The sequence below is a fragment of the Sinocyclocheilus grahami genome, unplaced genomic scaffold (assembly GCF_001515645.1).
Source record: "Sinocyclocheilus grahami isolate Dianchi unplaced genomic scaffold, SAMN03320097.WGS_v1.1 scaffold1123.1, whole genome shotgun sequence".
NCBI lineage: Eukaryota > Metazoa > Chordata > Actinopteri > Cypriniformes > Cyprinidae > Sinocyclocheilus > Sinocyclocheilus grahami.
In genome coordinates this window covers 516,042-529,752 of record NW_015506302.1, presented here as the reverse complement: position 1 = coordinate 529,752, position 13,711 = coordinate 516,042, and the positions used below count along the sequence as shown (strand labels likewise).

Here is a 13,711-nt window from a genome sequence, read left to right as displayed (position 1 = left end):
CATTGCATCTTGATCAGTTGAAAAGGAAATCAGAATAATTTTAAAATCTGAAGGGAAGCCTGTTTTTGTTCATCAGACATGAAATGTCAATGATTTTTCACTGTGAAAAATTAGGCCTAATGTAAATTTTACAATAATTAACTGGTAATTGTAGTTGTAATACTGTAAATGGTGGTTTTACAATTATATTGTAATAACAGCAAATGTATTGTAATTAATTATACAGTATTATGATAGCACTATAAATAAAATTTTTTTTTTAAATATTAAAAAAATATATTAAAAGTATTTTTGGTAAATTTAATAATCACTCCACTGTTTACCTTCATTTTTTTCTCTCTAACTATTGAAGTTACAAGTCCACATACAGCAGCTATGTTCCATGCACAAATCCAACACATCACGGTTCAAAAGATGAAATGGATGCGTTTCAAAACCTCAGTTAAGAAAAAAAAAAACGCTATTTAAACTAAAGCTAACTACAAATTCATATTACACCATAACTTTATATACATCCTGATTAAACATACTAATCATTGATGTCAATGTGACGTCAATATGACATCAATTGGATGTTTAAAACTTGATGTTGATTTGACGTATATATTGAACGTCAAACATATTGGCCTACATAAATATTAAACCAATTTCAGTGCAGGATAACCTCCTATTTTTACCCAATTAACCACCAGAAGAAATTGGCAATAAAGCTGAACTTCAAATGATGCTTTACAGCATCTTGTTCAAATCTTGACAATTTTTTGACGTCAAATTGACATCAAGGTGCCCACTGGGAAAGGGTATCTTATTATAATATCACCGCCCCTCTGCACGTTTCCACCCATGGCACCGCCATTGTGTTTTCGCAAGAGACAACGGTGTGTCCGAAAGCCATGTAACGTTTATTATTATTTATTAGCTCTAAAAAGGGGAATATTTATGACGAATTATAACTGGTTATGATTCATAATAAATATTTAGATTATATCTTCGAATTAACTGTAGCAGAATCAATATTACAATTATTTGATCTGTCCGTCCACCGAGCAGACAATATAATCATTTATCAATTCAAGGAATATTTATTTTCTGGCCACGGAACAATAAACTGTCCTTCTTTGTACAGTGCTAGCAGTAATTCTTAGCCAAATGTAGCAAAGGTTCAAACATTCATTGACTTGGAACTGTGAACAGTAAACAGAAACAATCCGTTGTGAATATAAGGGATTTAATAAAATGAAACTATATCTAACATATAACTAACTAAAACATATATACACAGAATGAAACAAAGTAAGGAAAAGATAGAGAATAGAAAAGAATGGCAGTATTTCACATCACTTAACCACAACCATGGAAAATCATCAAAGAATCCAAAAATCACCTTAAAAGGGACTGAAATTTAAACACGCATCTGAATAATTTGAAGCGGTTACTTGCATTGGATATGGCGAAAGTTCGACCAAAGCATGCTAACTGTTCTGTCTTTGGCTGCACAGACAAGCACAGAACACTATTTAGAGTCCCAGTCTCAGAGGAGACAAGAGAAGATCTATAAACATGTGATTTCTTTCCCAGCTGTTTACCTTCACAGGCATAATAACCGACTGTTTTTGTAACTCATATATGTTTTTAACATAAACTTATGTGTATTTGAGAGTTTAAGCACAATAAGACATTAAAGGGAACTTAGTTTAGTACTCACATGCCGTGTGACAGCCGTTTTCTGTGTGTGTGCTTCGGATGTGTGTGCTCAGAAAACACTATCAAAAGTTTCAACTAATATGGCTTTAAAAAGTATTATTTCAGCTCGATTGACATGATAATCAAAACCAAAATTTTTTTTTTGGCACAGTATCTGGGGTACGAGCTGTAATAGCACAGCCCTGTTCTGGAAATGGGGGCGGGGAACAGCAGCTCATTTGCATTTAAAGATACAGGCACGAAAACAGTGTGTTTCTGCTTCCACTCAAAATAGGCATTTTCAAAATTATATAATAAATAATCCGTGGGATATTTTGAACTGAAACTTCATTCTGGGGACCCTTTGAGACTTATATTACATATTGTAAAAAAGAGGCATAATAGGTCTCCTTTAAAGTTTTCAGTGTTTGCTTGAAATCTAGGCCTATGTGCTTTCCTGTAGCACAAACAACAGAACATGGCGTTAGCAACACCAAGGTCTTGAGTTTGATTCCCAGATAATGCAAAAACTGATAAAATGTATATACCTTGAATGCAAAGTCTGTCTGGTCCCTAACATAGAATATAAACTGGGCTGATGGAGAACTTGACTAAGAGTGCTTCTTCATATAATTGTACTCCTTAAATATAGTTACAGTCTTTATTTAATAATAACACAATGATTAATAAGTTGCTTTCAGTATCATGAACACATGAATGTTCTGTAATTTATTAAAAACATAATATAAATTATTGATCTTCTATTTTAGGTGGTGTTTCATTTCAAAATATGATGCCAGATGGACAGTTTTCCTCACCATATGTACGTATATTCTACACCTAATCTGGATATTATGTGTTGAAAAATTGTTTAAAAAAATGTGACAGATGTATTCAAAAGCTGTTAAAATTGTTCATGGAACTTAATAATAGTCTAAACTGAATTTTAACTAGTCAAAAGGTAATAATGAAACATGTTTCTTTCTTTTTTCTTGACAGTATATGTATGGTGCATTGTTTGTGGAGGTACATCCTCCATAACTACAACTTCACCAACAACACCAGTTTCAACAGCCAATGAAGTTTGTGTAATAAAAACTAAAGCATCTATTTCCACATCTATGACCACCAAACAAAATACATGTACAGCTGTAACTTTCACAACTACATCTCCTACAACTACTGATTCAGCATCAATGGCATCTTCAAGAACAACTGAGGCTTCTACAGAAAATGCACCATCAACAACAGCTACAGGTCAAACAGCAGTGTCATCTTTGATGACAACAGAAACTGAAGCTTCCACAACCATAGATGTGACCCCCAAAATCATGCCTGTGCTCTCAGCAACTACAGATGCTGTTGCACCAACAACAACACCCTCTTCAACAACAATGTATGAATATTCTACAACTACAGCTGAAACCCCCACAACCACACGCATATCCTCGCCAAGTACAACTGCACCTTCAACAGCAACAAATGCTGCTCCAACTGCAACAGCACAATCTTCAACAACTGCAGCTGTGAACCCCACAACCATGCCTGTAGTCTCTGCACCTCCAGCAACAGAAAATGTTGCTCCAACAACAACTCCACTGTCTTTGAAAACTGAAGCTTCTACTGCCACAGATGTGAACCCCCAAACCACTTTTATATCCTCAGCAACTGCACCTACAACAACAATAAATGCTGCAACAGCACAATCTTTGACTACTGAAGGTTATACAACAACAGCTGTGAGCTCTACAACCACTCATATATCTTCAGAATCTACAACAACAGCAAAAGCTGCTCCAACAACACCATTGTCAACAACAAATGAAGCTTTAACCACCACAGCAGTGAACCCCACAACCACGCCTGTATTCTCAGTACCTACAGTAACAGAAAATGCTGCTCCAACAGAGACACCATCTTCAACAATAGAAAATGAAACTTATACAACCATAGCTATGACCTCCACAACCACACTCATATCCTCACCAACTACAACTGCACTTTCTACAGCAACAAATGCTGCTCCAACTGCAACAGCACAATCTTCAACAACTGAAGCTTCAACAACCGCAGCTGTGAATCCCACAACCATGCCTGTATTCTCTGCACCTCCAGCAACAGAAAATGTTGCTCCAACAACTCCACTGTCTTTGACAACTGAAGCTTCTACTAGCACAGCTGTGAACCCCACAACCACTCTTATATCCTCAGCAATTGCACCTACAACAACTACAAATGCTGCTCCAACACCATTTTCAACCACCAAAGGTTATACAACTACAGATGTGAGCCCCACAACCACTCTTATATCCTCTCTGACTACAACTGCACTCTCAACAGCAACAAATGCTGCTCCAACTGCAACAACACAATCTTCGACAACTGAGGATTCTACTACCCAATATGTGAACCCCACAACCACTCTTATATCCTCAGCAACTGCTCCTTCAACAACATCAAATGCTGCTCCATCATCATCTTCAACCACTGAAGATTATACAACCACAGCTGTGAGACCCACAACCACTCAGATATCATCAGAAACTACAACTACAACAACAGCAAAAGCTGCTCCAACAGCACAATTGTCAACAACAAATGAAACTTTAACAACCAAAACAGTGAACCCCACAACCATGCCTGTGTTCCCAGCACCTACAACTGCACCTCCAGCAACAGAAAATGCTACTCCAGGAACAACAGCACAGTCTTCAACAAATGAAGTTTCTACAACCACAGCTGTGAATTCGACAACCATGCCTGTATTTCCAGAACCTCCAACAAATGCTGCATTACCAACAATAGCAGTAACTTCAACAACTGACACTTCTACAATAACAGCTGTGAACCCCACAACAATGCCTTTCTCCTCAGGAAATACAAGTGCACCTCTAACAACAATAAGTTCTGCTCCAGCACCAACTTCAATCTTCACTTCTTCACTTTTATCACCAAGCACAACATCCATATCTCCAACCACAATACCACTTTTCACAACAACCAGAACTGCTGCAGCAACAACATTTGTCACACCCACAACCATGCCAATGTTCTCAGAATTTACGAAATCATTTTTAACAACCACATCTTTGCTAAATGCAACTACAAATGCAGTGACTCCAACTCGACTTTCAGAAACACAAAACCCAGCTCCAACTGCATTTGTATCTCAAAGCACAAAAACTGTGTCTTTAGCAACCACTGAAACGACTGCACCAACAATTATAATTGTAACTCAAGAAACCACTATGCCATTGTCAATGTCAGCAGCTGGAGCTCCCCCAACTACAAGTGTGACTCCACTGTCTATATCTGGAGCTACAACAAGTATGCCTATAACCTCAGCTGCTACAAGTGCATCAACTCAAGCAACAGCAGTGGTGGCAAGCAAACTGCTATTCAACTCATCGTCTCCAGTCCCCAGTGAATCTCTGGTCCTTAGTGCTATCAACACTCTCCTGAAATCCAGAGAGTCACAAATTAATGAATCAGTGAAGGTGGTGAATGTAATCTATAAAAGTAAGGGTTATCATTTTCACTTACATTTTTTTTAAATAATAATGACTCAAATTCTTTTTTCAAATCACTTTTTTTGGTGAATCTATAAAGTAACATTTCTCTCTAAACAGGAATCTCGGAAACCTCCTATGTTGTGGTCTTTACATGTAACCTGGTTAATATCAGCATGCCAGAGGACCCTGATCTCAGAGGTGACACCTACCAGCAAGTGCAAGATACCATCAATAATGCGGTAAACTACAAAAATGAACAGTGTAAAAAGGCTTAGGTTCAATGCCAGTCTTCAGGAGAAACTGATGAATGGTTTGATTTTTCTCCTGCAGCTGAACACTCTTCTGAATGAACCTGGCAGTCCAACTTTACAACCCAAGACCTCCAACTTCACGTAAGATGCAAATTGACATTGCAAATTCTTCACTGTGTGTCCAAACATTTTAACTAATCAAATTAATCCAAATAATTTATTATTATTATTATTATTATTATTATTATTATTATTATTATTAGCTGTGTAATTTTCATGAATTATGTTTCAATATGGACTGAAGTCCTTTAACAATATCTTTTGTTTGTTCTGCAGGAGCACTTCAAAGCAGATTGATGGCAGGATGGAATACAGCTTCCAGGACGGAGATGTCATACAACCAGTTAGCTTCCTCAATGAGCTACGTCTACCAACCACTACAACAGTCTTTCCAGAAACAACATTTGGTTTCTCTGTGACTCCTTCAAACCTCATGTAAGTGTTGGATTTCTATTTTGAGAACAATCAAAATTGGAGAAGAAATTTTATTGCAAAAATTGGATGTACGTTAAACAAAAGTGGTTATATTTACAGATCTGGTTCAGCAGTGGTCACGAGCAAGCTGCTGTTCAACTCCTCATCTCCAGTCCCCAGTGAATCTCTGGTTCTCAGTGCTATCAAAACTCTCCGTAATTCCAGAGAGTCACAGCTCAATGAATCGGTGAAGGTGGTGAATGTCACCTATGAGAGTAAGTGTCATCATTTTCACTTGGAAAGATTTTAAATGAGATTCAGTCAAACAATGATGTATTACAGGCTTTTGGAAAATCTTAAAATTACTATTTCCATCCAAACAGAGATCTCAGAAACCTCCTATGCTGTGGTCTTTACATTTAATGTGATTAACATCAGTATTCCAGAGGACCCTGCGTCTAGAGGCAACACCTACCTGCAAGTGCAAGATACCATCAATAATGCGGTAAACTTCAAAAATGAACAATGTAAAAAGGATTAGTTTCAATGTCAGCCTTCAGGAGAAACTGATGAATGGTTTGGTTTTTCCTCCTGCAGCTGAACACTCTTCTGAACGAACCTGGCAGTCCAACTTTAAAACCCAAGACCTCCAACTTCACGTAAGATGCAAATTGACATTGCAAATTCTTCACTGTGTGTCCAAACATTTTACCTAATCAAATTGATCCAAAACATTTGTTATTATTATTATTATTTTTTTTTTAGCTGTGTAATTTTCATGTATTATGTTTTAATATAGAGTGAATTCCTTTAACAATATCTTTTGTTTGTTCTGCAGGAGCACTTCAAAGCAGATTGATGGCAGGATGGAATACAGCTTCCAGGATGGAGATGTCATACAACCAGTCAGCTTCCTCAATGAGCTACGTCTACCAACCACTACAACAGTCTTTCCAGAAACAACAAGCAGTGTTTCTGTTACTGCTACCAACCTCATGTAAATTTTGGTTTTCTATTTTGAGAAAAAGTAAATATGGAGAAGTCATGATTTTATTGCAAAAATTGGATGTACATTAAACAAAAGTGGTTATATTTACAGATCTGGTTCAGCAGTAGTCACAAGCAAGCTGGTGTTCAACCCCGCATCTCCAGTCCCCAGGGAATCTCTGGTCCTCAGTGCAATCAAAACTCTCCGTAATTCCAGAGAGTCACAGCTCAATGAATCGGTGAAGGTGGTGAATGTCACCTATGAGAGTAAGTGTCATCATTTTCACTTTAGAAGCTTTTTAAATGGAATTGAGCAAAACAGCAATGAATGTCAAACTTTCACCCAATCAAAAATAACAATTTCTTTCCAAACAGAAATTTCAGAATCCTCCTATGCAGTCATTTTTAAGTTTAATATGAGTGACATCAGCATGCCAAGGGACTCTGCACTCAGAAATAACATCTACCTGCAAGTACAGAATACCATTAATAAAGCGGTAAGCATTCATCATTTACCCATTTAAATTTGTAGGCCTCGTGCAAATATTCCTCAGAGTTTGATTCATGATTTGAATTTTCTCCTTCAGCTGAACACTCTTCTGAATGAACCTAGCAGTCCAAATTTACAACCCAAATCATCCATCTTCAAGTATGAGTCTATTTCATAATCTTTTTTTTTTTCACATGAAAATATATGAAAATAAAATAATGTATTTCCTTGAAGATTCTCAGTGATTGTTCTGTGCACATGCAGTGATGTCCTGATACTGTATGCAACAGATAGTGTATATTGTTGTTTTTCTATAGGAGTACATTAAATCAGATTGAGGGCAGTATGGTGTACAACTTTCAAGATACAGATGTCATAAAACCAGTCAGCTTCCTACAGACACTTAATTCACTGACAGGTTTGTCAAAACTGAAAATCAAACATTACTAATTTTTTTTTTTTTTTTAAATGTGTTGCTTCACCAACACCAAATACTATAACTGCAAGCCTCCTCCACTAAGCACTACTTTATTTTACAGTCTTAACGACAGCCAGCACTCTGACAACAAGCATAACTTCTCCACCAACATTGTAAGAGCCATGATTCCATTGTCATTTTGTAAAGGCCAGTTATTGTCTGAATCTGTCTTTACATTCCTGTTATTTTATCATCTTTGGTAGGTTGGGGACGATTTATATAAATATTCGATTGGTGTTTAACACATTGGGCCAAATACCAAGTAAAACTGTCATTCTACAGTTGGTCAAATCTTTGATTGGCCCACGTTACAGAACTAAAGAAGTCTCAACACCAACCCAGGATGCGAGCCTTGTGAATGTCACCTATACAAGTGAGTTTTTTTCTCTCCTTTTTAGGCTCCTTTTTGTTCTGAATATGACATTTGAATTATGCATATTGTGTAGACCTGCAGTAGCTTGCTTTTAATGAAATTTTTTGCACTCGCAAATAACCACACAACTAATAATTTGTGTTGTTTATTTAAAGAAATTAATGATACCTCCTATGCTCTCACATTTGGATTTGAAATCAGCAATATATCCATGTCTGCGAAAATTGAACTAAGGAATGAAACTTACACTTTAATCAAAAGCACTATAAATGGATTGGTGAGTTGGAGACTTTGATTCAATGGTTTCCCACAAAAACTTGCTATGAAAATGAATATGCCTTATTCTAATCGCATTAACTTTAAAATTAATAAGCATTACTCTCTGTATTTATTACTGCACTCTCCAGCTTATCGAAATCCTAAAGGACCCCTCAGCTTCTCAGTTTGATCTCCAGCACATTGAATTAAAGTTAGTGCTGAATCTGAAGAAATGTCTTCCCTGATAGCACATGTACATCACAGAGAAGTCTATTTGACGTCTGCATTTACATCTGCAAGACTTATAGTTTTAGAGTGTTTGCTCATCTGCAATACGTCTATAGGACGTTTCCTATCAGTTGTCACACAGACGTTTAGAAAATATCTTTAAGATGTTTATGATTTAGAATGTATGTAAAACTGACATCTTAAAGACATCTATCAGATGTTTGTACACAGCAGATGCTTTCCAGATTAAGCGATCTTTAACAGACTTCTTGCAGATGTGCGTGTGCTATCTGTGTATATGATTGTACAAAATCTGCTTTTATCATTGAGTAGTTTTTAGTGTGAGTAGATGGCTTGTGAGGGAAGCCGTATGGTTTTTTTGATAACCACTTTTGTTCCTCTTTGCATGTTTGAATCTCCACACAGCAATAATAGCACAGTGATTCTGGCCAGTGTTCAGTATGTTTTCTCAGAAAGTGACTTGAACACAAACAGCACCTTTGTCAAGGAATTATTCAAAGCTAATGAAGGTATTACCACATCCACACCTGCTATGTCACATTTTATATGTCTTGCTCCATAAATACCCCATACTATAATTTAAAGCTTCTCCACTAATCATTACTTTATTTTACAGTCTTAACGACAGCCAGCACTCTGACAACAACTTCTCCACCGAACTTGTAAGAGCAATACATTTTCTCTTTACATTCCTCTTTATTACCATCTTTTGAAAATAGATGGTGATATGAAATAAATCATCCAAATAAATAAATGTATCATCTCTTGCAGGCTTGGGAAGGTGATCATATACATCAGGCTTGTGTTTAGAACGCGGGGTACTATACCAAGTCAGAGTAATGTTATACATGTAGCTAACACTCTGTTGAATGGAATGAAACTGAGAACTAAACGAGCCCTTCCAACAAAAGATCTGACTGAACTTGTGAGCTTTGTGAATGTCACCTATACAAGTGAGTTTTTCTCTCCTGTCTTTTTTGTTGTGCATATAACATTTGAATGCAAATGGTGTACATTATGCAGTAAGCTTTTATAGCTTCCTTTGAAGGAAAATCAGTATACCTGAATGAGGGCCAAAATTGTACCTTTTGGGGTACAAGTCAAGTCAAGTCAAGTCACCTTTATTTATATAGCGCTTTTAACAATACAGATTGTGTCAAAGAAACTGAACAGCATTAATTAGGAAAATAGTGTCAATAATGCAAAATGACAATAGTAAACACAAATTTTTCAGTTAAAGACAGTTCATCATTGAATTCAGTGATGTCAACATCCAGCTCTGTTTAAATAATATCTTTGCAATCATGTCAACGATATCACCGGAAATGAAGTGTCCCCAACTAAGCAAGCCAGAGGCGACAGCGGCAAGGAACCAAAACTCCATCAGTGACAGAATGGAGAAAAAACCTTGGGAGAAACCAGGCTCAGTCGGGGGGCCAGTTCTCCTCTGACCAGACGAACCAGCAGTACGGAAAAATCAATTTAAGACGTAATAAAACAGACGATGAACAATATTAACAGCAGTTATTATATGATGCAATCAAACTTATAGCAAAATGTGGTAGTTCTGTAAGTTGTTTCAGGGTTGGCATCATCTGAGGTCCTCTGAGGGGTTGCATCATCTCTTCTCAGGTGTTCTGGATCCAGACTGAAGCAACAGCTTGACACTGTAGCAGTACTCTTAAAAGGATATCTTTGTACCTTTTTTTACCCCTAATAGGAACATATTAGTACCTTAGAGTAGTCATTTTTACCCTTAAGGTACTAAGTTGTAGGCCTTGCACTGCACCTTCATTTCCCTTTCCCTTTTCTTCATTTTCCCCAATCCCCAATATATCTGTCTCTGCCTTTTTTTTTCTTACCTGTCACTTCTTCACCAGCAGGTCTACTGTTATGAACAGAACTTTGTCCACCTTGTTGAAAACAACCACCCCATTTCAATTTGTTGCTATCACAGAAAGTTATTTATCTTAAAATTACTTAAATACCCTAGATTTAACAAACCTATGTTACATACAAATACACTACCAGTCAAAAGTTTTTGAACAGTAAGATTTTTTATGTTTTTTAAAGAAATTCTCTTCTGCTCACCTAGCCTGCATTTATTTGATCCAAAGTACAGCAAGAGCAATATTGTGAAATATTTTTTACTATTTAAAATAACTGCTTTCGATTGAAATATATTTAAAAATGTAATTTATTTCTGTGATCAAAAAGCCGAATTTTCAGCATCGTTACTGCAGACTTCAGTGTCACATGATCCTTTAGAAATCATTCTAATATGCTAATTTTCTGTTCAAGAAACATATTTGTTGTTGTTATTATTATTATTATTATTATTATTATTATTATGATTATCATCATCAATATTTAAAACAGTTGAGTACATCAGGATTTTTTGATGAATAGAAATATCCAAAGATCAGCATTTATCTCACATAAAAAGCTTTCGTAACATTATATATGCACTATACCAAAAAGGAATTATTACTTATTTACTTTTATTATTACTTTTATTTAACAAAGATGCTTTAAATTAATCAAAAGTGATGATAAAGACATTTATAATGTTACAATCTAATCTGTTTTCAACATAATAATAATAATAATAATAATAATAAATGTTTTCTTGAGCTGCAAATCAGCATATTAGAATGATTTCTGAAGGATCATGTGACACTGAAGTCTGCAGCAATGATGCTGAAAATTCAGCTTTTTGATCACAGGAATAAATTAAATTTTAAAATATATTAAAATAGAAAGCAGTCATTTTAAATAAAAAATATTTCACAATATTGCTGTTTTTGCTGTATTTTGAATCAAATAAAATGCAGGCTTGGTGAGCAGAAGAGACTTCTTTAAAAACAATAAAAATCTTACTGATCAAAACCTTTTGACTGGTAGTTGTCACGATAAGACGATCTAGACTCCATTTCCCATAAACCCCTGCCTAGGAACTCATTATTGCACCACACCTGTTTCCTATCAGGGACACTATAAAGGTTGCACACATCCACACACACAGTGCTGAGGGGCAAATGTGTTAGTCAGAATGAGAAATACGACATGTGGTGTCGTACATAATTGGCAAGGGAGCGTTTGTTCTCTTACCCTGCTACAATTGGCACAGACGATCTGGTTATGGGGCAGACCTGCTGTCCCCAATCGAGTGATGTTTGCACTAATGGTGCAGATCTGGGATCAGGTTCCGCAGAACCGGTGTTGATCTTTTTGTGTCTGCAGAAAACACGCACTGCCGTTGTTTTCTTGATTATGGACAGGAAAGCCTCACTTGGGTGGATGCTTTGTCGCTTGTATAGTCCGGAGCCCTACTGTACGCACTCCCGCTGAGGGAATTGATACAGCCCCCCTGGACAGGGCTAATTTTGGTGGCTCCTCACATCGCAAACAGTGTGCGTGGACGTCCGTGGATGTCCTCCTGTTGACAAGGTTTATGTTGCACGGAAGGTGAGTGGAACGGGGCAGCCGAAGTACTTAGGGCTTAGGTCTACAGACTATGTGTGAACCTTTGTTTGAGCCTTTAGAATCCTTGAGTCTTGGATGCTGCCAGTTGGAGGAAGACAGGAGATTTCATGCTCTTGTACAAGATGTATGCAGGTACAGTGAGCAGATGCAAGCTGTGACCAGTTTTTTGTGCCCGTGTGAAGCCGCTACTTGAATGGCATTTTTCGCATTGGATTGTAGAAAGCTATGTCTATAGCATATAAGACATTCCTGTTATGACTAATACCCACATGGGTGCTCGGGCACTCTACGAGGGTTGTGGAAACGTCATGGGCATGGTTTAAGATGTTTGTGTGACTGCCAGTTGGGCATCACTACACTAGTCTGTTCATTTGTTGACTAGACGTGACTGCGGCAACGGTTATGTCTGTGCTTACTGCAGGGGTTGCAAGCCAGGGGCCATAGCTCCCATGAAATGCATGGGGTATGTGGTGGTGCTGGTCCTTTGTTTAGTTCGGCGATTTTGCGGGGTGGGAATATATGTCCCATAGTCATGTGTTGTACCGAGTGAACCAGCCACACAGGAAAACATGCAGTGTGTGTGTGTGTGAGAGAGAGACATTTAAAACTCTTTTAATCAAACAACTACTTTAAAAACATTCTTTACAATTCACCAATTAAATAATAACTCTCCAAACTCGTCTCTCATCACGCATTTTAGAATTTTTTAAAAATGCGCATCTCGCATTTTTCACACTCCACCTCACATCAAAGAAATGCATGTTATTTGTTAATTTACAATATGCATATTCCACAAAAACCTGTGTGTGTGTGCGAGAGAGCGAGCAAGAGAGAGAGAGAGAGAGAGAGAGAGAGACATTTAAAACTCTTTTAATCAAACAACTACTTTAAAAACATTCTTTACAATTCACCAATTAAACTAACTCTCCAAGCTCATCTCTCATCACAAGAGCATTTTTCACACTCCACCTCAAATAAAAAAAATGCATATTATTTGTTAATTTACAATATGCATATTCCACAAAAACCCAACCCTCTACAAGAGATTTGAACATTCCAAGCAAATCAGCATCTCTCCCTTCATTCCTGCATCCATGGGATTTTAAAATAGCCAACTTTGCCTGTCCCACTAGAAAATTACCAAGTGTACACTGTGCTTTCCATTCTTTCTTATACTTCACACCCAAAATGAACATATTTTTTGTAAACATAAAACCAAGTTTAGTAAATATTTTGTCCAACAATTCAAACAAAGGAATTAATCTTAAACAATCACAAAAAATTAAAAGTATCAAGAATATTACAAAAAGGGCATGTAGACAAAACCATCCCATTAAATTGACACAAAACTATTTGTTGCCACAGCACAATGGAGTACTCTCCATTGGAGGTCCCTAGACCTCTTAGGAATTGTGGGCTTATACAAACACCTCCATGATGGAGTTATTTCTGAAGAAATTGATAGATAAT

At 36.8% G+C, this 13,711-nt stretch overlaps 1 protein-coding gene across 3 annotated transcripts in view; it reads left to right on the top strand.

Moving 5' to 3' along the window:
* The first annotated feature begins 5,440 nt into the window (after window positions 1-5,440).
* LOC107567048 (mucin-2-like) overlaps window positions 5,441-13,711 on the top strand; it is a 46,439-nt gene continuing 38,168 nt past the window's right edge. For 2 of the 3 annotated variants that reach the window (XM_016252642.1, XM_016252640.1), the window contains exons 1-7: window positions 5,441-5,587; window positions 5,783-5,941; window positions 6,041-6,195; window positions 6,304-6,425; window positions 6,518-6,579; window positions 6,759-6,917; window positions 7,020-7,174. In XM_016252642.1, the coding sequence (XP_016108128.1) occupies window positions 5,448-5,587; window positions 5,783-5,941; window positions 6,041-6,195; window positions 6,304-6,425; window positions 6,518-6,579; window positions 6,759-6,917; window positions 7,020-7,174 (952 nt within the window). In that variant the 5' untranslated portion in view covers window positions 5,441-5,447. The remainder of the gene's footprint in view (window positions 5,588-5,782; window positions 5,942-6,040; window positions 6,196-6,303; window positions 6,426-6,517; window positions 6,580-6,758; window positions 6,918-7,019; window positions 7,175-13,711) is intronic. The other variant, XM_016252641.1, reaches the window with a different exon arrangement.